The sequence below is a fragment of the Mastigoproctus giganteus genome, chromosome 9, assembly GCF_048544385.1.
Source record: "Mastigoproctus giganteus isolate SK-2022 chromosome 9, ASM4854438v1, whole genome shotgun sequence".
NCBI classification, from domain to species: domain Eukaryota; kingdom Metazoa; phylum Arthropoda; class Arachnida; order Uropygi; family Thelyphonidae; genus Mastigoproctus; species Mastigoproctus giganteus.
In genome coordinates, this window is record NC_143583.1 from 160372706 (window position 1) to 160400622 (window position 27917).

At 40.3% G+C, this 27917-nt stretch overlaps 1 protein-coding gene across 1 annotated transcript in view; it reads right to left on the reverse strand.

The window, feature by feature from the left end:
* Positions 1-1082: 1082 nt before the first annotated feature.
* LOC150080848 (peripheral plasma membrane protein CASK-like) overlaps positions 1083-27917 on the reverse strand; it is a 669094-nt gene continuing 642259 nt past the window's right edge. Inside the window, exon 23 of the mRNA XM_090381386.1 lies at positions 1083-1480. Coding sequence (XP_090237512.1) covers positions 1301-1480 — 180 coding nt within the window. The 3' untranslated portion in view covers positions 1083-1300. The remainder of the gene's footprint in view (positions 1481-27917) is intronic.

The following is a 27917-nucleotide window of genomic DNA, read 5'->3' on the forward strand; positions in this document are numbered from 1 at the left end:
AGACTAAACTTTACCTTTGAAAATTTTACAAAATAAAAAAGTATATATATATACATGGTGATTCACTACCAGTGCGACAAACTTGCAGGAGGTGTAGGGGGCACAAAGACAAATCGGAATCACATAGCTTGCAGGGTCCGAAATGCCTTCGTCATGCGGTAGAGGACGTTGAACGGGAGGTCGCATGAACAGTGATCCCGCTGGAAGTCAGCATTTACGAACCGGTTCCCGAGGCAGCAGGATGGACGAGTATTCAAATGTTGAACTGGCCGATATGCACCTTGCGTATGGAGTTGCGGACTGTAACGGGCGCGCTGCTCTGCACTTGTACCAGGAACGTTTTCTGCACATGCATGCTCCTCGTCATACTATTTTCGCACGTGTGCACAGAAGGTTACGTGGGACTGGTTGTTTTCACGAGAGGAACGATGAATCGAGAACGAACGACGAGGACGCCAGACAATGAGGAGAATGTCCTACATCTTTCCGAAGGCAATCCGAGTACGAGTACTCGAGCAATAGGCCAACGATTGGGTATTTCCCAATCTACTGTATGGAGGATACTGTCAACAAACCAAATGAGTTCATACCATCTGCAACGCGTCCAATCATTGGAGCCTGCGGATTATCCATTCCAGAGGACTTTTGCTACTTGGTTTCTTCAACAGAAATGGTTCACAAATGCTGACTTCCAGCGGGATCGCTGTTCACGCGACCTCCCGTTCAACGTCCTCTACCGCATGACGAAGGCATTTCGGACCCTGCAATGCTATGTGATTCCCATTCGTCTTTGTGCCCCCTACACCTCCTGCAAGTTTGTCACACTGGTAGTGAATCACCCTGTGTATGTATGTATGTATATATATATATACTATATATAAAAACTGAGCATATTACAGGAAAATGACTTAAATTGTCTAGCTCTGCTTTTTTTTTTTTACAGTATACATAATATTTGAACTCTTGAAACATAAATTAGTCATCAATTTAACTAATGTTTCTTCATAGGAAAATGTTTACAAACATAGAAATTTTAACATTTGTAGCAGATTAAACTTTGTGTAATAGTTTATTCTGTCGTCTTGAGCACCAGCAAGCCTTTTACCATGGAAGAGAGACAGTCACCATCACCCAGTATCTGAAAAATGAGCACCATGTCTCTCCCCATCATGTGGAATTGAAGGCGAGGGAACAAGTGGCACTTCTTTCTTGAGTTTCATTTACTGCATTAGTAAATGTAGTTATTTGTATATCAGTTTTTATTTCTACTCTAACATGCACATACAAACACTGTACACTGTCAGTATACCCAATTCACTGGTAACCACTGAGGAAGTGCACATATGTTTTCAATTGCTTTCTCTAGAGTATGAATAGTTTCTTCTATGTCATTATTTACTATTGTCAAATCAAAGAAATGACCATATGCTTGTCGTAAAAGATCACTCTCCTTGGCTAATCGTTCTAAACTGCCATCTACCTAAAATAAGTTTAAAAAATAATGGAAAAAAAATTGGAAACCTTTACTAAGAGAGCTTTATTTTTATTTGTTTATTATTTATTTTACAAAATATTACAATCATCAATCAAGCAAGATTAAACAAGATAAAAGAAGTGAAATATAAAATTTACATAAAGGTAATTATTTTATAGCATAAACCAGCCATAAATACTTCCAATAAAACATACCAATCAGGGCTGCCAAATGGTAGCCTGTGGGGCCACCTCATTTAATAATAACGCACCTTTAAATAACACCCCATTTCACTTACTTTGGTGATTTACTATAAATTAAAATGATGCTTTGCACCAACTTGTTTGTCTAGTAAATTTCCCATAGTCTGAGACTTTCAGTCCTAAACACTTTTAGTAACACTCCATTATTATAGGTAACCGACACATTCTAATGCTCCTTAAAAAGAAGGATCCCTGACTGGTTCACAGAAAATTAGTACCATAGGCCATACGGCTAACACAGTTTGCCATGTTAAACTTCCAGGTGGATCTTTGTTAAAGAGATGGAGTTAACTATATTTTGTAATGTGTAAATGACTGGAAAGTGACCACTGTGTAGAGAGTTGTTTACCACTGACCATATCATACTTGGAAAAACCGGTGAGCAGACTGATAAGTCTACTGCAGGTATGTATATATAGGTGGGAGGTTTCAGAGTTTAGTATAATTAAGTTATTATTAAGAATGTTTCAACCAATTTGCCTTTTGTGTCTATTGTAGGAGGCAACCCTCATAATGGATGGTGGCCATTGAAGTCACCAAAAAAAAACAGATTAGAGATGGGAGTTGTATAATAAGATTATCAAGTGCTGCATTGGGGAATGGTTGAGAAGGTGGAATATAAGTAGCAGTTTGGGGTATTGTTACATCAGTTGAAAAGCTGCCACGGTTTCCAGAGCAGTTTGTAAATGAATGTGCTCTGAGAGTATATTTGAGTTAACAAGAACAGCTACTCCTCCACGAGTAGGAGATTCTGAACTCCTGTCTTTTCTATACATGGTGTGATTTGTAAATTTAGTCAAAGCTTGTGATGATAAGGTATCCTGAAGATGTACTCCTATCAGACTGAACCAAACCAGCAAATCTGTTTTACATCATAACTAAACCTAAATAATGATGGACATCACGTAGGTTTAATTATGAAAGATAGGTTTGACTGTTTCTTGACGGGAGGCGTTTGTCTTTGTTTTGTCTTTTTTGAGAAAAAAAGGGCACCCATAGTGTCATTTTCTTGGATTTCTAATATGGATTCTTCATTATTTAAAAGCTCATTCACTTCCATACTCTTGGCAGAGGATTCAATTTTTTTGGGGCTTGTATTAGATTTTGATTGTTCTTTATCACACGAGACTGGAGGCGCATTACTTGGAATGCAGTTTGTGGTGTTTGTAGCTTTGCTAGTTTCCCCTGGAGGAATATCTTTTTTGGTAGTTGATAAATGTAGATTTGACCTGTTAGCTAGAGAGCTGTTGGGCAAAATTGATACATCCGTTTCAGCTGTAGTAGAACACAGTTTCAAGTTCGAGCAGCGTGGTGAAACCCATGTTTAGTCTCTAGAGCAAAGTTTCCGGCACCCCCCTCCCCCCATACTTCTCCTTCAACCCATGCACGGTACTAAGTACTATAGGTTTTGATACCTTTTGTGTTTGGGGTTTTCATAAAACATAACTTGTTTACTAAAGTTACTCAGGAAAAGTAACTTTATTTTCTACTTTATATTTTAATTTTTTTTCCCAGTTATCCATAATTCACAAGCTTTGGAAAAGACTGGGTGGCTTCCTTTGCAGTTTGGGCAAACAGTTGTTGTGACTGCAATCTGCTTGACTATGCTGCTCTTTAGGATTACAGATGGCTTGAATATTTTTATTTTTTTTAAGGAGCATTAGCAACTAAGGCCATATTGTTCCGGGAATATGCGGTGGTGACGGGCTTGAACCTTGGTCTAATCAAGAAGCGTGTGCTACGCACTGCTGCTCCTTCCCACCTGGCTATGGAGGCGCATCACAGATGGCATCAACTCGACATGACTGCTGGGAATGACTGTATTTCTGGCATTTGAAGCAACAAACGAGATTCGGAATGTATGGTTGAATTTGACAGTTTAAATAGCCAGCTTTAATTGTAGATGGTAAGTCTGGAGTACTGAATGTTAAAATGACGGAACTAGTGGAATGAGATTTTCATCTTTTTTAGTCATGATCCGTTTCTCATTGATTACTTGACTGCTGAGATCCCGAATAGTTCCTCTACAGAGACTATAAGTAGGTCTCACTCAATGGTAACAACTTTCAATGAATTTAAAGCATTGTGGGAGTAACAGATACTGGCACCTCTGCAAATGTTTTCTTTAACAGCTGCTCAGAAAGTTTTGAGATGGCTGTTTCAATCATTAAGAGGTCTTTGGATTGCAGTTGTTTCACCACTTTAGGTGATCTAGCAATAGATTCCAAATATTTTGGATCAAGAATGGTGATAACTTGCACATTGGGTGGATAGAGAATGTACCATCATGAAATTTGGCAGCATGTCATTGCTTTATGGTTCTCTTTGAAGCCTTTTAGAGGATGAGTAGAGTCATTGTTGTGAGAAGGATCTGGTCTTGAGCTTGAAGGTTCTAAAGGTGGAAAGTTATTTGAATTCATGATTGCTCCTTTTGGCCCTGGGGTTTATCTTTATGGCACAGGTTAACAGTCTACAAAGGGAGGTAGGAGCACTGTCGCATGGTGGCCTAGTGTAGTTGTTAGTAAAACTAATTAAAAATTCAAGAAAAAGGTACTTTTCTTCTTCTTCTGGGCTCTCCTTCTTAATGCTTTTAAGAAAGAGGAGCTGTATGTAGGTAAATGGGCCAGAAGTAATGGATTCCATGAATAAATAAGTACTGTATTGTTTGATCCAGAAATTTTAACAAACAATAATTGATATGTAGCTTTCGGGGTTAAATGGACCCCTTCATCGGCAATTCTAACAGGATAAACACGTTAGAGACAAAATTTTGAACGAATACAGAGTTGTGCATGCCTGAAATTAAACATACAACTACTAGGTTGCTGCTCACTATTGTTGAACAGACATGTGTGGATTTGCTGCTAGCGTTTATCCAGTTTCAAGATAGTTGCCTCTTAGATAGGGTGTAGCCTTGTGCTCTTGATCTGGATCAAACAGTATAGTACTTGTAGATGTACCATTTAAAGAAGAGCTATTTAACAGAAAAATTTAATAAGTAAAGAGAAAACAAAGATCTCAGTTGCAGGAGAGAAACTCTCTTTAATCGCACAATAATTGCTTTTGACATGGAAACACTTGGCACCTGGTGGCGTAGATGATATCAAAATTATTCTTTGACAATTTCCATTGTGAAAACCTCATTAAGATGATCTTGCATTATTTCTTTAACTAGTGATTTCATTATGTCCCCTGGCACAGCAGTCAAACTGACAAGTCTATAGTTATCCATTTCACTCTTGTGAATAGGGTGGTTCAAAGATACATTTGCAAATCTCCAATCTACAAGTACTTCACCTGAATCTAAGCATTCATTATTATGGCCAAAGTTTAGCTACATCTTGTACATCATTTCTTATTAGCATTTTAGCATTACATGTGGGACAATGTAATGGTAATGCTAAAATGCTAACAATTTGATAGATACTATCAGCTGCAGGAGCTTTGTTCAAGTTCAGCTGCAGCAATTTCTCTACAATCTTACTTTCTGTTATTATAAAATCATTTAAATTCAATTTAGTATTTAAAAGATTTCTGCTAACTTTATCTCTAACAACTTCTTCATGTCTGAATGGATGCAAAATATTTATTCAACAATCTGTAAAGGATCATCATGTCAACTTCATTCATAGACTAATGTGATACATACCTTTTCTTTTAGTGTTAACATATGCAAAAATTTCCTTGTTGATTTCCTTACACTTAGTCACGGATTTTTTGGAATATGCCTTAGACAACTGTCAAATCCCCTGAATAACTTTTGAGCATTAGCATTAATAGAGGCACATGATGCAAGAAAGCAAGCTTATGCAGAATCAGCCAAAAAAAAAAAAAAAAAAAGTTACAATTTCACAGTTTGTTCCAAATACCTGTCCAGCTCAGCCTTAAATTTATTTAGGCTATCAACTTCCACAACAAAAGATGGAAGGAAGTCTGTTCCACCAACCAACTACCCGTTGGCTAAAGGCAAATTTCCGCACATCTATCCTACATCTGTCTTTCCTCAATCTGAAATTATGCTCTCTCAGGTGATTATTCTGAGCAAGAGAAAGAATCCCATTGGCATTGAGCATACTCAAACCATTCAAGGATTTATACACCTCTTTCAGATCACCTCGCCGGTGTCTAGTCTCCAGACACTGTAATTTGCAAAACTTAAGCCTTTCTTCGTAAGAGCAACCCTTTGTTCCATTCACTAATCTTGTTGCCCTTCTCCGTACTCGTTCCAACAGCTCTACATCCTTCTTAAAATGAGGCCTCCAGACCTGTATACAGTACTCAAGGTGTGGCCTGACCATTGCCTTATACAAGGGGATAATCACCTCCTTATCCCAGCTAGAAAAATTCCTGTATATATCACTGACAAGACACCATGAGCTACTTTTCCAAACCATTTGCACTGCTCAGAAAACTTCATATCTGCCTGCACAATTATCCCCACATCCTTTTCGTTCTCTACCACTGTCAGTGTAGTACCACAGATTTGATACGTTACTCTGGTGTTACTGCTTCCTATATGCAGTATTTTACATTTGTCAAAGTTAATCTTCATTTGCCACCTCTCAGTCCATCTGCTCAACTTTTCTAGATCCTGTTGCAGAAGTGTACTGTCATTAGTGTCCTTAACAACCCTGCCAACCTTTGTATCATCTGCAAACTTGGACATTACGCTTGATATACCATCATCAATATCATTTATAAATACAGAAAACAACAATGGTCCCAACACTGAACCCTGAGGGACTCCACTAATAACATTAGTCCACAATGAACAGTGTCCACTGATTACCACTCTCTGTCTTCTCCCGTTAAACTATCCCTTTATCCATAGGAACAATTTGCCTCCAATGCCACACACTCCAATTTGTTCAGCAGTCTTCCATGTGCAACAGTATCAAAAGCCTTTCTAAGATCCAAATATATGATATCAAAGTTATTCCCTGCAACCAGTTCCTTTGTGACTGCATCACAGTATCCAATCAAATTGGTCAGGCATAACTTTCCCTTAACAAAACCATGCTGTGTCGGAGCTATAACTGAAGTCTTGTTCTTCAGTTATAGATCCGAATAACTTTCCTCTCAGTTATTACAAAATCATCTATCTCACTGCCAGAGTTTAATTCACCTCTGGCATTCCCATCCCTGAATAACTCCTCATGTGTGAACGTAGATGCAAAATACTCATTTAGTTTGTTAGCCACCTGAGCAGGATCATCAACAGTTGAATCATCAATATTCTGTGGACCAATCTGATTCATTCCTTTCCTTCTAGAGTTTACATAGGTAAAGAACTCTTTGTTATTTTTCTTTGTATCCTTTGCCAAAGATTTATCATAATATGCCTTTGCCTACCTAATCTCCTTTGTGATTTGGTTACAGACCAGCTTATATCTATTAATTTATATGTATCCCATGCATTTTTCTTCTCTGTCATATGTCTCATTAGTTGATCTAACATCCATTTAGGAACAATATTTCTTAGTTGGTATGAAAGCCTAGTAGCTTCCAAGATAAATTCTTTGAATGCTTCCCATTTTGAATTTCCTGTTGGTACATCATCAGTTGTTTCCACTGTATAGAATTTAAATACTGTTTCAGACCATCGTAGTCGCCTTTACGAAAGCAAAAACCTTTCCTTTACCTCTTGTGGTAGTTACCTCTTTGAGTAAATTGCACTTGAGCACACTGTGATCACTGCCACCTAGTGATTCCTTTATCTGCAGAATGCATGAAGAATCACTACTGATAATCAGATCAAGAGTATTACTCCCTACAGTTGCCTCCCGAACATGCTGATGTAGAAAACAACCATCCAATAAATCCACAAAAGCCTTGCTAGTGTGTGAGTGACCAACCCACAAATTCCAGTCAATATTCCCCATTATAAGACTCTCTGATTTACTGGCCCACTCTGTTTCCCTGTACAGTTTCTTATTATACTCATCAGTCATTAGGCCTATAACACGCTCCTACTCTCAATTTTGATCTCCAATGTCACACCAAACTGACTCAATACTGCACTGTCCAGTGATGTCGACTGGCCTCACTTATGGAGTAGGGGTGCCGCAAAACAAAATAAATTACTTAGGGGTGCCATTATTAAAAAAGGTTGAAAACCACTGGAATAACTCCTCCTCCCTTCCTATCCTGTCTATCTTTCCTGTACACATTGTACTCCCCAAATTCCAGTTCTGCATTCCTTATATCTGTGTGGCACCACGTCTCTGATATCCCAAAAATATCTGCCTTTGTTGTTCTACGCAATATCTCAAATTCATCAAATTTATTTACCAAACTCCTAGCATTGGTGTACATGCAAGTATACTTGTACCTGTTCCTATTCTTGGCTACCCCAACACAACCCATGTGTTTACCTATACCGCAATGACTCCCAGCACTCTCTGAAATCCCCTGCGTCTTGTTTTCCAGGCTGCTGCTCATTCCAATAGAAACAGTGCAAGAATCACTTTCACCTCTGACAGTGGCTACTGTTAATCTATTAGTTCTTGTATCCCCGCCAAGCTAGCAGTTTTCTGACCCACCTAATACTGCCTCGATAGCATCAGCAAATATTCCTGCACCCTTTCTATTTAATTGTATCCTATTCCTGTAGAAGCAGTATCTCCTGTTAACAAGTACAGACCAGGCTGAAAAAATGCTATCCCTTGAGCTTTGCACTTTCCAGGGCTGAATTGATCGACAAAGCTCTTATCATATACTCCCTCCTATCGTGTCTGGGCAGAATTGTAGACACTTTCAAATTCAACTCTAATTCACGGCTTTTTTTTCAACAGTGACTTCATTACACACTAGTTTGTACTGTACGAAACTGTATCCCTTGAGAATTTATAATCATTCCAATCATTTTTTTTCTATTCATCAGTTCACCTGACATCTATTTTGGTCCTAAATCTTGAACAACGGGTTTTAATCATTTAATGCAGAGTTTCCCAAACTTTCTTGGTTCATAGCATCCTTAGTGTCTCAGTAATTTTTTCATGGTGCCCCTAGGCCAAAAGAAACACCAAAGAGTTCCATCTATTAAGTACTTAATAAGTAATATTGAAACTGTGTGCTGGTGGCTCCTAGGCATTTGTCCATTTCCACCTTGTTCATCTGTGGTGGTGCAGTACCTCTGCAGAGTAGCCCAAAAAGTGTTGGCGCTTGTGTGTCAGCCTAATGTTCGTGTGTTGCCATATTGCCAGGCCACCCCATCATCAGGGAGCAGCTAACACCTGGGCGGCTGCTGCCCAGTCCCTATTCCAAGTACGAGGAACCTGGCCAGGGTCCACTATCACCAGTAGTGGTGGTGAAATATACAAAATCCCTGCACTGTATGGACCTGGACTTGGTTCTTGAATACTCAATCCTGACCTACAGACAGAGTATACAACAAACTGACGAGCAGCCCTCTACACATCTACTATCCTATGGACGCTAAAATCTAATTTAACGTAATTTTTTTTTTAGGTCCTAGCCACTGATATCTCAGGAAATTAAGTGGTAGGACCTGCCAGAGTGCAACTAAAACTACTGGGTTTCCTGCTCTGCCTCCACGGGGCGAAAGTGGGGTCTCAGTAAAGCTACAGCGGCTAAACGACCAGATGAACAATGGTACATGACACCACACATGTACAATATCCATACACTTTTAAATCTCTGGCATTTCCAGTAAACCCCTGGTGCCGCTTGACACCAAACACTTTAAACTCAGCCACCAAACGCCACATGGACAAATTGCAGTCTCTGCACGCAGTGCCCTATTGGCGACCTGAGCCAGCTCCCTTGCCTGGCTCACTTTTTCTACCCCTCCCTGGCAGGTGGGGAGGTGATGGTTCTGCCATCTCTCCCCCTCCACCCCCGTTCTCACTCGCTGGTGGGGCATGGGCATGCCCCACTGTAAACTGGAGCTGTCTTCCCTATCGGCTCCATGTCTCTACCTTCCTCACCACTCTACCTGCACACAAGTGAATGCCCCTACACAATCTAAAATTACCTTTGCCCATTACTTTCGGCCTCCCATCCCTAGTGCCTCCCTGCCACGCGAGTGCATAATTTTTTTTTTTAAAGGTCCTAGCCACTGAAATCTCAGAAATTAGGAGGTCTGACCTGCCAGAGTACAACTAAAACTACTGAGTTTGCTGGTCTGCCTGCATAGGACAATGTTGGGCCTCAGTAGGGGTCAAGTGGCTAAACAACCAGTACACGACACCACACATGTACAATATCCACACCCTTTTAAATCTCTGTCATTTCCAGTAAACTGGCACACCCATCACAATGCAAGCAATGTGGAGATAGGGGAAACCCCTGGTGCCACTTGACACCAAACCCACTTTACACCCAACCAGTGACTGCGGAGATGGGATAAAACCCCTGGTGCCATCAGACAATTAACACCCACCGCAAACCAAGCTCTACAGAAAATACAAAACTGGGCTACAAAAAAAAACAGTTAAAAATTTCAACAACGAAAACCACGTCTATTCTACTAAAAGGAACTCTGCAAATACGGCGTCCACCCCAAATTAAAATAGAAGGTGTGACCATTAAACTTGCCAACCAAATGAAATATCTAGGAATTATCCTAGACAAAAACCTATCCTTTCAACCTCACCTACAATATATAAGGACGAAGATAAGATGTTACTCAGCACTGGTGGCAAGGGTTACGAGAAAAGACTGGGGATTAAAAAAAAACAACACTAATGTATTATAAGGCAACCTTCATCCCTGCGATAACTTATGCTGCTGCAGTGTGGTACAGCAAAACGACGCTTGCAGTCAATAGGAGAACTCTGGATATAATACAAAGGATCATACATATAATACAAAGGGGTGCTCTTACGAAGAAAGGCTTACGTTTTGCAAATTACAGTGTCTGGAGACTAGGCACCGGCGAGGTGATCTGATAGAGGTGTATAAAGCCTTGAATGGTTTGAGCATGCTAAATGCTGATGGGATTCTTCCTCTTGTTCAGAATAATCACCTGAGAGGGCATAAATTCAAATTGAGGAAAGACAGATGTAGGATAGACGTGAGGAAATTTGCCTTTAGCTAGCGGGTGGTTGGTTGCTGGAATAGACTTCCATCCCTTGTCGTGGAAGTTGATAGCCTAAATAAGTTTAAGGCTCAGCTGGACAGGTATTTCGAACGAACAGAGGGGTGAAGTGGAAGTGGTTATTTTTTATTTATTTATTTTTTTTTTTTGGCTGATGCTGCATAAGCTTGCTTTCTTGCATCAAATGCCTCTACTAATGCTAATCATTTTATTAACAACCACACGAGCATGCAGAACAGTAAGCATACTGGCATTGCAGGTGCTTGCTGGAGTGTTCCCCCTCGATTTGGAGACTGTAAAAGCTGGCTTGCTCTTCCTGCATGCCGGGGGGGGGGGGGGCGTTTGCTGCCACCTTCCAGAATTTCATAATTGACCCAGCGAGTAGTACAAAAACAGAAAAAGTCCGATTACAGGCCTACCTACTTCGGGAGTGGCAACAAAGATGGACCGATACAACAAAAGGAGAAATCATAAGAAAATTTGTCCCCGACCTCAGCAAAATATACCCCAAGCAACCAGCCTGGTACTTTCCGGGGAAGCACTTGACTTCACTCCTTACTGGTCATGGCCCCTTTAAGGAGAAGCTGCTCGGGTTCGGCCTTGTTGAGGACCCCAACTGCACGTGTGGGGAGATCGAGAACTGGAATCACTTGGTCTATGACTGCCCAGAATACGAAGATCTCAGAGGCATCCTGATCACAAAGATACACTATTTTCCGAAAGGACTGGAATCCCACTCCATTGATACAAGAGAAATACAGAGCACTTTCTCAATATGTGTAGGACCTCTTCGAGAGGAGAAAACTGCTAATTACCATAAATCGTGTCTGATGAAAGACCACCACAAGTTAAACTGTACAAGACCATAAAATATATGGTCAAAATATCGCTGGAAAAAACCAAACAAATACTTCTAAAAGGCAATTTGGACATAAGAAGACGTCCATAAATCAAAATTAACACACTACTATAAAAATGTTAAGAGAACTAAAGTACAAAAAGAAAGAACTAAAAAAAAAGTTCTTTAGTTCTTTTTTTTTGTACTAAAGTACAAAAAAAAAGAACTAAAGTCTTGGTGTGGTATTCGATTCAAAATTAACTTTTTATCCCCATTTGACCTACTAGGCAAAGAAAGTGAGAAATTATGCAGGTATTGCCAGGATCAGTCGAACAGACTGGGGGGCTCAAAAGAAAGGCCCTGGAAATCATATACCGCACAATGTTCCTACCTGTTATCATCTATGGAGCCTGTGTGTGTGGTTTACCGGCTTGGCCATAGTAAGAAATAGGAATAAATTAGAATTGAGACAAAGGACAATACTTCTCACTATTACCAGAGCATGTTGCATAGTAAGCACACCGCGCTACACTTGCTGGCTGGAGCTCTTCCACAATACCTGGAGCTAGCCAAAAGAACCTTGTATTATAGACTTAAAAAGGGTATACCCACAGAATTTCTGGGGATAGCCCTTGATACAGCCAACACCTTCAATGCTGAAAGAAAAAGAATAGCCACAAAGCTCCACGAGCTATGGCAAACAGTGGGAACAGAAAACCAGAGGTCTGGTTACCAAAATATTTCTGCCACGGGTGGCAATGGTTAGCCCAAAGCCACCTAAGTGGTATGCCCCGGACTTTTTGCAACATTTATACTGACAGGTCACGGCTCCCAAAAAGCGAAACTAACCTCCTTAGGGCTGACTGATGACCCAAACTGCACCTGTGGCGAGGATGAAGACTGGGCACACATTCTATATGAATGTATAATTTATAACATTCTGAAAACACAGCTAATAGGACAGATGGGCCCCTTCCCAGGGGAGAACACCTGTTTATCACAGAAGAGGAACACTATAAAGTCTTTACATCCACAGAAAGTATTCAAAATGCACAGAACTATCCAAAGAATGGCAATTCAACCCCCCCAAGCAATTAACTAATAATCAATAGTTAAAATTGCCCACATCATACCATGCCCAGACGATGAATTAAAATCTGACAGGATGGCAGTATTCTGCACCCTGACATGACAAAACCGAATTGACCTGAGTACCCCCAGGACTATCCTGCCATATATAGGAACCTGGGGCCCTACACCAAATAATTACTTATTTAGGGGAGAGAGATGTAGAGGCAGCCAGGGAAGTAGATTAGCTGAAAAATATCAGTAAGCTTGTAGCAAGGGAATGAGAATGAAAGACACAATGAACAGGCTGGGCACTGAATAGGCCTTGTCACTGAAATCCTTGGAAATTAGGTGGCAGGGCCTGCCAGAGTACTTAAATAATCTATTGGGTGCCTGATCCACCTGCTTGTGACAAAGTGTAGGCAACGGTGGGTCCAATAGGGGCTAAATGGTCAGAGAAACAACAGAACATAACACTACACGACATTCCACTCCCCCCCCCCACACACACTTTTTAAATCTCTGGCCTCCACAGAGTTCTGCTTCACAAAAACAGAGTACACAACACAGAGATGGGAGGATGCGGAAAAGTCAGGAAATGACCACCGCATATCCCCGGAGCATTATGGCCTTAGTTGTTAATGCTCCCAAAAAGCAAATAACAAACAAGCAGTCTTTCTGCATGTTTTGCATTGGCTGTATTGACTAAAATGTCACCTGATTTCAGTCGTTTGACATTTTTTGGTATTCCAGCCATACCTTCTAGACATTCTTGGATGATAAAAGGCTGATACTGCCTAAGCTTGCTTAGGCAGCATCAGCCTAAGCAAGGCAGACTGGGTAGAACTGGACAAACATTTGGAGCGAGTGAATCGGTGAAATGAGAAGGGGGGGTGGGGATGTTTTTTTTTTTTTTTTTGGCTGATGCTATATAAGCTTGCTTTCTGGCATCATGTGATCTTACTAATGCTAATATTTTTCTAAAGCACATTTCTGGAGGTGAAGACCATAAAACAATAAATACAATTTGCACTTTCTGGTTTATTGGGCTTTTCTGTTACTGCAAGCAATTATAAATGGGTAGTAAACTCGATCTTCTGGCATTTGCAAAAGTACCGACAGCTGGAATTGTTTACGTTATTATGGTGAAATGTGTTTCCCCTTTACTGAAATCTTCAATTGTATAAAAAACAAAAATAAATTTTAAGAATGTTCTCTTTGTCTTTTTTTTTTTAGCTTCGTAAACTTGTTACTCCATGCGAACTGTGTTAGTTGCAATTTGTGTGTGCCGTTAAAAAATGTTTATGCATACAATCGTGAAATTTATAATTAAAAGAGAACATTATCTTGGAAACAAATGCCTCTTTAAATATTTCTGAAGAAGATGACTCCTTGAGCAACAAACCAACGCGTGCCGAGCCTATAATGAGTGATCAACGAGTGTGCGTTTATTTGATGATGATTTCTTTATTATTATAATTTGTTTGATTTTATAGGCTACGTTTTCATTTCTTTTGATAAATCAATCATTGTTTAAACATAAACTAATTAGCTAATTTCATTTTTGAGAACGCAACCCCTATTTTTAATGTTATGTCTATGGGAAAACAATTTCCGCTTTACGAACTTACGCCAGGAACGAATTAGCTCTTTAAGTCGAGAACTACCTGTACTGTGATGATCAGGCAGTGGAAAGAGCTGTCCTGGGAGCATCTGGTCTCTACTGTCAGCATCTGTGACCCTTGCAGCATTATCTACCGGATCACCACAAACAAGCTGGCTAGGGGGGAGGTAACCCCTTCTACCGTTACCCCACAAGGAGTCATGACCAACAACTAGCATGACACAGTTAATAACATACTAGATGCCACTTTCAAAACCACTGAAGGAAACAACACCCCTGAACAGCAAATGCCAGGCCAATGACGTATACAAATCCCCCAGGATGGAGGAGCCCTTTACCCAACCAGAACTACAAACTGCCATAAGCAAGATAAGAAATAGGAAAACCCCAGACCTGCCCCTGGACCTTTACAACTACTCTCTCCATTCAGGCTGTTTCCCTCTTGACTGGAAAGTGGCAAACATCAATCTCCTATCGACCAATTGCCCTTCTGTCTGTGCTCAGCAAAGTACTGTTGTTGTTGTTGTTGTTTGGTTTTTAGGAGCATTAGCAACTAAGGCCATATTGCTCCGGGAATATGCGGTGGTCATTCCCTGACCTTTCCGCATCCTCCGTATTTGGTGGTGACGGGCTCGAACCCCGGTCTAATCAAGAAGCGTGTGCTACGCACTGCTGCTCCTTCCCACCTGGCTACGGAGGCGCCAGCAAAGTACTGGAGCAGCTGCTCAGACAGAGGATTGAAGTGCACTAGACCGCTGCAAACTTAACAGAAAACAAACAATTTGGATTTAAGCCAGGAATTTCTACCCTTGATGCACTGGAATCCATCCTTAACATGGCAGAAAGTTGCTGACAAAAATATTTTCTCATCTCTGTTGACTTTGCGTGGGGGGGTCGATGCCCTTTGGTGGCTGAGCATCTTCGCAAGACTCAAGGCTGCCCAACTGCCGACAAACCTCTATGATTTCATGAGAAGCTATCTCACCAACCGACGAGTCCTGGTACAGGCCCCCTATTGCAAGGTTGACCAACAAATACACCGGGGACGCCTGCAGGGATCTGTCTTAGTCCTTTCCTGTGGAACTACATACTGGATGAGTTCCTGTCCCTCAACTTGGGGGTGTACAGGCTTTGGCCTATGCAGATGACCTGTCCCTGTTCCTTACTGCAGATTCGTTGATGCTGTTGCGGAACCTGTGGAATGTCTTCCAAGGTCGACCTGGTGACTAATCATAAATCACCTGGGGATTCTTTTCTTTGTGATCGATGTAAGGAGTGCACTAATGTTAAATTACAATTTGGTGCACTGATGGAACAATTTGAGTCCCTGAAAAAACGGGTGCTTGCCCTCGAGAATAGTGCATCTGGGAGCTCGTCAGGGACTCAAGACTCCAACAATCTAACCAAGTGATGCACACCTGATTCGGGCCTCAAAACAGAAAAACGAAGTGCAAACTACTCTAGTTAAAAATGACATTGTTTTATTAGAAGACTCCATTGTCAGGGAAACGGAGAATATTTTTTGTAATAAGGATAGGTGGAGTAGAACCAGGGTGTCTGCCGGGAGCAACTATTAATGATGTCACCAACAGATTGTCAGATTTTAAGGGGGGTAAAGAGAATATTATTATTCATGTGGGGACTAATGATATTAAACATACACGATCTGACGATTTGTTGGAAAAATACAGGACCATGCTGAGGAAATGCAGCAAGCTAGGCCACAATGTCTATGTGTCTGCAATTCTGCCCAGAATAGGAGGGATTATATGTTAAAAGCCTTGTGGATTAACTCAAGACTTGATGGAATCTGCAAGGCTTTAGGGAGGAAATTTCTATCAGCTTGGCCCACACTTGTAGGTAGAAGGAATTTGTTTTGCAGAGACGGGATACACTTAAACAAAGGTGGTGCAAAAATTTTTTTCAATATTATTGAGGATACCTTAAAGGTTCAGGGAAACTGCTAGTTAGGGGGGATGTGGGTAATACTGACACGTGTTTATCTGATAATATTGGTCAAAGTAACTCTTGCATATACCTCAAGAGTTCTTATTTGTTACCCCAAATGGACATATTATCTAGATGTTCTGGGGACAGAAACGTTTCAAGTGAGCAGGTAGCTAATGCCAGGGAAGAGAGCCTAAAAATCTTCAACGGTTGTGTTAGGGTTGTTAAATATACAAGAACAGTAAGTCTTAATTGTTTATATAGTAATGATAGAAGTGTTATCAATAAAATGAGCGAATTCGAACTGCTGGTTAAAACAAGTAACGCAGACATAATAGTGTTTACGGAGACGTGGTGCCACCTGGAAATTGGGGATAATGAGTTTCAGTACAACTTGTATAATGTATTTAGGAAGGATAGGGTAGATAGAAGGGGTGTGGGGTAATGCTTCTTATCAGAAGCAGCCTGAGTGCGAAGATAGCTTTCCAGGATTCAGACATTTCACATTCTAGTATAGAATCTGTATGGCGTTAGATAGTTGGAAACAAAGGTATAATGCGAGTAGGAGTAATCTACAGACCAGGTGATTGTGAAGATTATGACGAAAGCCTCTACATACAAATAGAATGGGCAAGTAAGTGTCAATGTCTTATTATGGGTGATTTCAATTTGCCTCTAATTGATTGGAGTAAATGGGTAGGAAACTCGACATGGGGAACAAAATTTTTAAATCAACTAGACAACTGTTATTTGTATCAACATGTCAGGGAAAGTACTAGAGAAAAGAATATCCTAGACCTCATCATCACCCATGAATCAGATGACATAACAGGGCTGACAGTAGAGGAACCAATAACAGGAAGTGATCACGCATTTCTACGGTGGATGATGATGAGAGAGGTAGCAGCAGTAAAAGGCAAAGGAATGGGTTTTAATTTCAGAAAAGGAAATTACGATGCCTTAAGGTACTACATGGCCTCTACTAACTGGGTAGATATTGCGCAGAGAATGAATACATTTGAACAGTGGTATGCTTTTAAAACATTAATCAGAGATGCCTAGAATGTGTAACCATTAAAAAAATACTCCATGAGGAGGGTTCCAAGTTGGATGAATAGTGAAGTTGACACATTACTTGAGCAGAAAAAGGTGGCATGGAAAAGTTACAGAGCAATCAAAAGTACTGAAGCTTATAACAGCTACAAGGTGATCTGTAAAAGAGACACAGAAAAGGTTCGACAGGCAAAGGCAGTTTATGAGAAATCACTAGCAAACAGAGCAAAGAGGGGGGATAAGGAATTCTTCACATATATAAATGCCAAGAAGAGCAGGACAAACCAGATTGGGCCTTTACGTAAGGGAAAGGGGATAGTATTAAATACACTATCTGCCGTTGCAGATGAACTCAACAGTTATTTTGCATCAATATTTACAAATGAAAAACCTTTTGCGGCAATGGGAAATTGTGGGAGTGAAGCTGAAAAATATGTAATTAATGATACTGAAATTTCATAAGATTATTTAATGAAAAAACTTTCAAGCCTACAGGCCAGTAAGGCTCCTGGAGTTGATGGAATATATCCTATAATCTTAAGTGAGGCGGCAAGTGAGTGAATTTGAATTATTGAGGCTAATTATGCGAGCATCACTAAACTCTGGTGAGATTCCCTTGGATTGGAGAAGTGCCAATGTATCTCCAATACGTAAGGGTGGCTCTAAGAGTGAAGTGGGAAATTATCGACCTGTCAGTCTGACTTCAGTGGTAGGGAAAATCATGGAGGTAATGATCAAGGGTAGAATTTAGGATCATTTGGATCGAATTGAAATTCTCAAGGATACTCAGCATGGTTTTATAAAGGGAAAATATGTTTAACAAATCTGGTTCGCTATTTTGAAAGGGTCACTCACGAGCTGGATTTAGGGAATAATCTCAACATTGTTTATTAGATTTCAGCAAAGCTTTTGACTAAAAGACGAGTAATAATGGAATCACTGGGAAAATCCTTAGATGGATAGCAGGATGGCTTCAGGGCAGGAGACAGAGGGTTGTGATAAATGGCTATTCCTCAGACTGGGTTGATGTAAGAAGTGGGGTTCCCCAAGGATCAGTATTAGCACCACTGTTGTTTTTAATTTTCATTAACGACATCGACGAAGGGATAGAGGGCGTGATGTCTAAATTTGCGGATGATGTTAAAATTGGTAGAGTAGTTAATGATCACTGTCAAGCTGAGCTTCTTCAGACTTAGATAGACTTCAGGAATGGTCAGAAAAATGGCAGCTATGCTTTAATCCAACAAAGTGTAAGGTATTACACCTGGGAAACATTAATCCCAAAATAACTTATTCACTTGATGGAGTTCAACTAAACCCAGTACTGGAGGAAAGGATCGTGGGTGTTACGATATGGTCAGACATGGAATTCTCTGAGCATTGTAAACAGGTTGCAAGGAAGGCCCATGGTGTCCTATCGATGATCTATCAAACTTTGGCAAGTAGAGATAGGGACATGATAATCCCATTATATCAGACTTTTGTTAGACCACACTTGGAATATTGTGTTCAAGTATGGAGACCGCACCTAAAGAAAGACATTGAGCTTCTTGAAAAGGTGCAAAGACGAGTAACTCGCCTGGTGAGATCAGCAAAAGGGTGTCCATATGAAGAAAGATTTCGAATATGTGGGTTGCAGAGTTTGGAAACTAGACACCTTAGAGGAGATTTGATTGAGGTGTTTAAGGCTGTGAGAGGCATCAGTAAAATGAATGTGGGCGGAATTTTCAAGGTTATAAATGATGCTAGAACCAGGGGACATAAATTCAAGTTACGGGGGGGGAATGTTTAGATTGGACTGCAGGAAGTTTTATTTTAGCCAACGAGTTATAAATTACTGGAATAAGTTGCCTACATGGGTGGTAGAGGCTGACAGTTTGGGGAAATTCAAAGGTCATCTGGATAGTACCTATGGGTCAGGGAAGCACATAGGATGATAGGTTTAATTTTCTTTTCTTTTACTAATTATTATTATTTATTTATTTATTTTTTTTTTATCATTGTTTTATTTGGCTTTTTTTTTTTTTTTTTTTTGGGCCGGTGCAGCATAAGCCATAGGCTTTCTTGCACCATGCGGCCATTACTAATACTAATACTAATTCAAGGACCCAACTAGAAACTCTTGCGAACAGTAACCACACTGTGAGAATGGATGGAAAGGCATCGACTCACCATATCCACCACCAAGACCCAAGCCATCTTACTTAAGGGCTACCTAACTCCAACTAGACTACCGCAAATAAGAATCAACAATAGAACAATTAAGCTAGCCACAGAACTAAAGTACCTGGGAGTTATCCTGGACCATAATCTGTCTTTCACCCCTACACCTAAAATATATACAGGCTAATATGAAAAAATACGTGCCATGCTTGCCAGAGTCACAATGCCGTGACTGGGGCTTAAAAAGGCACACCCTTGTGATCCTTTATAAATCAGCCATTATCCTGTCAATCACATACACCTCCGGTGCTGGTTCCACAAAGTCTCAACAGTGGTAAACCACAGACGACTGGATATTATACATAGACCCATCCTACTGACCCTCACTCGAGCATGCAAGACAGTCTCTACCCAAGCACTACAAGTGATCATGGGCACTCTCTCTCTCTTGATCTTGAGGTGACTCGCACCGGCATGCTTCAGCAACTCAGACGTGGCAAAGCCCCAACCGTCCAGGACCACAGTACGAACCTGGCAAATTGCCATAAAGTTGAGAAGTACAGGCTGCCAACCTACTTAACACCAATATGGCAACAATGTTGAACGAACTCTGACAAAGGGGATGTCACGTGAAGGTTCTTCCCGAACTTGCGACAGGTGTACACAAAACATCCAACATGGCTCTGCCCCGGTCTTCATGTCACCTACCTTCTCACAGGACATGGAGCTATCCGCTACAAGCTAAATCTCCTTGGACCGACAGATAATCCAGCTTGCACATGTGGCTCTCTCGAGACCTTGGACCACCTGCTACGCGAGTGTGAGCTGTACGAAGAACTGTGCGGGTACCTCATCACACGAGTCTGGTTAAACCCCAAAAATCAGGAGCACTGCCTACTGGAGGATGAGGCAACCTACAATGCCCTCACCAACTTTGTAAGCCGCCAGACTCTACCTTTGCCAGCAAACCTAGAACAACTAGATTAAATACAACAATCACAACTTGACGAACCAAGAGAAAACTGGACTGTGCACCAGCTGTGACTAAACTCCACTGTCCCAAATACTGATCCATGGATGGGACATCAATCCCATTTGAGAACTGTTCACAAATCACATCGCACGACTTACATTGACTACAATCGGACCTTCAGGAGTCCACCCTGATGGTGACTGAACCCTATCCTATTGAACATTGACAAGGGGACGGACTTTGATCCTACAAGTAACTACCTAACAAAAAAAGACCAAGCAGGACCTGCACAAATATCAGACAGACCTGGACAGAGATACCTTCACTGCACTCCTGGGAATCCCGAATGGGACAACCCTGGCGCCTTGACTGAAGCCACTCCACATCTATGCCCTGTTGGCAATCAGGGGTGGCTCCCATTTCTGGCCTACTATTTACCCTTCCCCAGCAAGGGGGTCACAGCCCTGCTGTCCCCTCCCCTTCTTTTCCTTCTGGTGGGGCATGGGCGTGCCCCACTGTAAACTGGAGTTGATAACATCAGAAAGGTTGCACATGAATTGTCGAGGAGGTAGGATGTGTAGAGGCGAGCAGCACATGACTGTTTTGGAGGAAGGCATTCCCAATAACCCACGTTTAGATTTTTTAGGATTGGCATTTTCCAACATGGACCAGAGGAAACTAAAGGTAAGTATTTATGACGGCAGTTGCAGGTAAGTGTTTTTCTTGTTATAATATCAGCCTATTTACACATTTCTGACCCATTTGCATTGTTTCGCGATCACCATATTGCTAGCGGTACCAATTATGCAGTAACCACCTACTATTTTGTCAAGGCTCAGAACTGTGGAAATAATAGAAATATTACTATTATAAACGGTGAAATGGAGCTTATCTCTCATATAGAGCACATTAATATACTTTATTTGGGGATTTTACACAAAATTAAAATAGCTTTCTTTGTTATGGAACTAGAAATTCCAGAAACTTCCATCCCCCACACAACTTTAAACGCTAATATCTCCAGTTATTCTGTGAATTTTAGCATAACTTTAGTATCGTTGGATAGCTCTCAATGTCTTCTAACATCATATAAGCTATTAAGATGCAGAAGCTCCAAACAAACACAAAAGAAAAAAAAAAAAGAAAAAAAAAAAAAAAAAAGCATGAAAATACGCAAGACACCGATTTCGAAACCAGTACTAAAAATGCACTAGAAACAGACATCGATCGTGAAATGTGGGAAAACATCCCCACAGGCGAAATTAATGACAAAATAGAAAAATACCCACCTGGGCCTCTTAGTGCTAAGGGAAATAGAAAGCCAAAAACTCAAGAAGCAAATGAAATGCATGAAATCCCTGGCAAAGAAGTTGTAGAAAAGCTGGCCTCTATTGAACATAAAGGACCCAGTAAACCAAACAATAGCTACCAAACTACATTTGGAAGACCTCATGGCTGCTAGCAGAATCACAGTTGCAGTACGCTTACAAATAATCCAATACTGGACGATATTAGAGAGCACAGTGAAAAAACTGAATGTGGAAAACAAAGTGTTAAAAGCCAGAGTTGAGGCTTTAGACTCTGAAAAGGAAGTATATAAAAGCATAAATGTACAAACTTATGCACAGGCTGTTGGTGATGCCACAAACAAAGATCAGACTCGACCTAAAGAGATAATAACATGGACAAAAAAGACCAAACCATCCAAAAAGGATGCAAATGTAATAATATTAAAGGCTACAGAGAAATCCTCTTCAAAAAGTAGTGGTCAAAAGCCTTAAGAAAACAGAAACAATGGTGTTCTGACTGAAACAGCCACTAAAGAGGATATAGAAACTATACAGGGACATCCTGAAATCCAAAAACTAGGATTACAAGCTGAAAAGGCAAAGGTTAGAAACCCAAATATCATTATCTTTGACATGCCTAAGACTATCCCCATGAGAGAGGTCATGATGGACTTTTATTATAAAAATTTCAGTGAGCAATTAACCTTAGATGAAATGGTTAAGGAATTCCAAATCAAACATGGAAAAACAAATAATAAAAATGGCCAATTAAATGCCATTGGGCATGGACAATCCTAAAAAATCAGCAGAGAATCTATGCTGGCTGGACTAGCCTAGATTCAGGGAATATTTTCCAGTTACAAAATGTTACCACTGCCATAGATTTGGTCACAGAGCCAGGCAGTGATAGCAAAAAGACCCGATTTGTGGCCACTGTGCAATCACTGACTATGACTATAAAAACTCTTAACAGTAGAACCACGCAACCTAAGTGTGCTACATGTAAGTTGGCCAAAATAGATTTTCGCCATAGTTTTAGGGACAATAATTGTCCCAGCCATCAAAAAATGGTAAAAGCTTAAACTGAGAATCAATTATGGGCCTAAATTTAAACCAGACTTGTGACAGGGCTCTAAAGTTCATCCAATTAAATTCTCACAGAGCATGTACAGTTGTGGATCAACTGTACATGCTCTGTATCAACTGTACATAAGCAGAGGAAAATAATATAGATATCCTGATAATCCAAGAGCCATATACTCATCAGGGTAGGGTTCAGAGATACCCTAGAACATACAGAATAACAGAATCTTCACATGAAAGATCACTACAGCAATAGATTAGAAATCTTTCTCTTACAGTTACAAATGTTAACTCGCTATGTGTCCCATTAGCAGTCTGTGCACAAATATTTAGTCAAACAGGATCCTTTCATGTTGTATCCCTCTACTGTAGGCCAGGAGAGGATATAAATTCCAGCAGTCATTATCTACAAAATGTACTGACAGTTCTTTCAAATTCTAAAATAATCGTCTCTATGGATGCCAACTGTCGGTCAAGTCTTTGACACAGCTGTACAGTTGTCAGACCAGGAACATATAATGGTCAACTCATAACAGACTACCTAGCTATTCTACCCTACAGGTAATAAATTGACCAAACAACCTACCTACCTACCTACCTACCTACCTACAGTAGCACACTGTGAGAAAGTGGTATAGATAAAACTTTGGTCACTGCTTCCATATCTACCAAAATTACAGATTGGATGGTCCAAGAAGCTTGGACCACCTCAGACCACTTGGCTATAACTTTAACCTTAAAGAGACAAATAGACAGCCAAATACAGCCACCTCAAGATATAATCAGATACAACTTAAAGAAAGCTAACTGGCAGACTTTCACAGATGAAATCCAAAACCAAATAGAACAGTAGCAGACTCAGATCCAAAACAACTATAGCCCAGATGAACACAACCTAAATGTCACAATTATGCTTCAAAAAGCATCCAATCTAGCAATACCAAAAGAAAACCGAAGAAAAATGCTGTTCCCTGGTGGTGGTGGTGCCCTGAACTTGATATACTCCGGTGAAGGGGGCACCAGGCCAGAAAACACTTCCAGAGAGCAAGGGCAACTTGACTCCAGAATGAGGTTGATGCTCTTAGAGATTCTTATAGGAATCTCAGAAACTCATATACTGCTCTAATAAGGACAAAAAAGAAGGAATGTTGGCGAGGCTTGGTTGGGACATCCAGTAACACCAACCCTTGGGGTGTGGTCTACAGGACTGTCACCAACAAACTGCCAAGAGGTGATGTGGTGAACTCTACAATTAAGGCAGATGGAACTGCAACTCACACTTGGGCAGACTCTGTAAATAACATATTAGATCATTTATTCCAGGCTGAGAACTAGGGTCTAACCCAGGCTCAGAGTGACATGATGGCCAGCAACCAAAATTATAGAAATATGTCAATAGAACCACCTTTCACCATAGAAGAAATTCAAGCAGCACTCTTAAAAACCAAAAACAACAAGTGCCCTGGACCTGACTTAATTGAAATAGAAACCATTAAAAAGTTAGCAGAAATTTCTCCTGATACTCTACTGAACTTATTTAATCACTGCTTGGCTGAGGGTTTGTTCCCACAAGCATGGAAACTGGCTATAATTAGATTAATCTTAAAGAATCTAGGAAAAAATTCTACTGAACCTAAATCATACAGACCTATAGCTTTATTGCCTGTTCTAGGAAAAATAATGGAATGCCTACTCCTCTATAGACTTAATTTATATTATACTGAAGTCAGCAGTTTGGTTTCAAGCAAGGATCCTCAACTGAGGATGCCATGCACTATATCCTAACAACAGTGATCAAAAGTACATGCTGGCAATATTTATTGACTTCGCTGGTGCATTTGACCCTCTGGTGGCCAAGTATGCTCAGAAGACTCTGCCAGACAAATATACCAAAAAATCTATATCAATGTATAAACACATATCTTGGTAACAGACGCGTAGTAGTTCGCACACAGTTCCAAGAAATAAAATGCTCAGTTACAAAAGGTTGCCCACAGGGTTCAGTACTAGGTCCATTCTTTTGGACCTATGTGCTTGATGAATTCCTGACAAATTTAGGCCCTACAGACAGGGTCGCTTTGCTGACAACCTTGTCTTTTTGGTAAAAGGTAACACCAGAAGGGTGGTGGAAGAAAGAGCAAACATGGCACTCAAACAACTGCAGGAATGGGCCCTAATCCACATGCTCGAAATCTCGGCATTAAAAACTAAGTGTATCCTACTGAAAGGAAATGTAAATATAAGATGACCACCAGTGATAAAAATAGGTAATACCTCAATTCAAATGGTCCAAGAATTGAAATACTTAGGCATAATTCTAGATTCTAAATTAACATTCTATCCACACCTGTCATACTTGGTCAAAAAAAGTCCAAAACTATGCTGGAATGATTTCCAGAATCAGCTGAGCCAATTGGGATCTCAAGTGCAGAACCCTGGCACTCATTTACAGAGCAGCATTTTTACTTGTAATCTCCTATGGTGCTGGCGTATGGTTCCATCACACAGCCATAGTTAGAAACAGAGCAAAATTAAATAGTATTCAAAGAACAATCTTAATAACAATAACTAGAGCATGCTGTACAGTTAGTATTCCGGCCCTGCAAGTTTTGGCTGGTACCCCTACCACTGCACCTTGAAAAAAAAAAAAAAAAAAAAAAACAGCTATATTTCAGACTTAAAAGAGGAATCCCCATGGGTTTCCTAGACATAATGCCAAACCTTGCCAATGACAACAAGGCAGAGAAACGACAAATTTCCGCATGACTACATCAGATATGGCAAACTGAATGGGAGCAAGAGACCAAAGGTGCTACTACCAAAACGTTTTCTTCACAGGTGGCTATGGTTAGCCCAAAATCACCTAAGTGGTATGCTCCAGGACTTTATACCACATTTCTATCGACAGGTCACAGATCCCTTAAAGCTAAATTGCACTCTTTGGGACTGGCCGATGACCCCCACTGTAGTGAAAGTTGTGGTGAAAGTGAGGATTGGGCACACATTCTATATGACTGTGTAATCTATGAAAATCAGCGTAGACTAATACACAGAAATTGGACCCCTTCCTAGGGGCCAAGAACACCAATTCATCATGGAGGAAGTCTTTTACAAGGCCTTCACCAAGTATGCTCAAACCATTTTTGAAATCTGCCAAACCTTGCAGAGACAGGCTCTTCAACAAGTCCCTGTAGAAAATCAACAGACCAAATATATAACCAGCCCATTTCCTTCCCCATGCCCAGTGAATGACAAAATCTCTACATGACTGAACATACCTGAATTAACTCAGAAATTATGGGGACTTTACCAGAGTTGACGGCCTGCCCCTGGGGAATCCTTTGGCTCATTGCCAGTGAACCATAGAGGTAGGAAAATAACCAAATGTGACTGATGGGAATAAAGGCAGGCTGGTACTGCCCTCATCATAGCATATATCTGACCAAAACAGACTGAGTTCCCAAACATGACAACACTCATGGAAAGGACTTTAAAGAGACTGGTATAGACATGCAGCCAGGGTTACCTGTCAGCTGGAAAAAACTAGTAAGCTGCAGGTTTCTGAAGTATGCTAGTATGAATGATAACTGGAGTGAATGTAAAGGCGACAGTATGATAATTTATGCCTCTGGGTGTGTGATGGATGAATGTGTGAGAAGGGGTGAGTGCTGAAAGTGTAAATGTGGAAGTTGAGTAAAATTAGCAAATGACTGTGGAGTCTGAGTGAAATGGGCTGTGTGAATGTAAATGTGTAAAAGTGAGTGCCTGGATGAGTGAATGAATGAATGTGAGGAATAGTGTGTTGAATGTCGAAAGCAGAATGTAAAAGTATGACAGGAAATTAGTTTAAAAAAAAAAAAAAATTAGCATTAGTATAATTGTTATATGAATATGTGTGTCTTTTTTTTTTTATTTTTTTATTATTGCCACTTAAATTGTATGGGCTTTCTTTAAATTATTTGCTTGTTTAAGTTGTTGCTTTGTCTTTAAAGCAATGGTTAAACAAGCATTAAATTATTTTAAAAGCAATTATTGGACAGGTGGGATTGACAGCTTGGTGTCAGTTTTGCTTGTTTAATAAGTCACCCCCCCCCCCCTAGTGTGAATGAGAATGATGGATGAATGGAAAAAGAAGAAAAAAAAAAGTATAAAAAAGTTGTAAAATGTTGCCTTGAAATGTAGGGGAAAAAAAAAATGTAAAATGTAAAAAAAAAAAAAAAAGAAAAAAAAATTTTTGTGTGTGAGCGATACTATAAAGTTCTATTCCAGCTTCTCCACCAGATGGACGGATGGCCATGGGAACCTTATAGACACCACAAAGTCATCCCATGCTGTTGGCTGTTCCTAGCCAGCATGCTGTGGAATGCTGTCCCAGGTGGGACACAACCACCAGCACAGCTCAGCTGCTACCATTAGGCATTCCTAGCCACGCTCCCCATGCCTGGTCCTTTGCCTCCACTCCCAGGGTGGAGGGGGGGGGTTACCTCTGGAAACTTTTTAAGGAGAAAAATTTGATCGGATCTTGAATCAACAAATATCATTAAAAAGAGCATGGTTCCCTCTATTAAAGGAACCCCTCAGAAAAATTCCTCAGTACATCATCAATGCTTGAAGAGAATGGATCTCGCACAATCGATAAATATGATTCAATATTTCGAAAGTCAAGGAATCTGGTCTTGAATTCTTCAATTAAGTTTTTGATTGATGTTGTATAACCAACAAATTTTATTTCTGAAATATTTCTTAGAGATGCCATTGTAGGAAAATCGAGCAGGTTTTTAGAACTCAATTGGCGAAAAAAAAAAAGCACAGTTTAAGAAGGAAAGAAATTCAAACTGATTACTATATCATGTGCAAATTCATTTATCCTTGTAGCTCTTTGTTCAATATATTGATGTGTGTAATAATATCCACCGTGAAAGGAAAATCGCAGATCCAACCTTCATCTTTAAGCTCGGTGAAATTGCAGTTATTTTGCATTTCTAAAAATAATATAATTTCATCTTTCAGCTCCTATACTCTATGAAGTATGTTTCCTAAACTTAACCACCTTACATGACTATGATAAGGTACATTGGCAT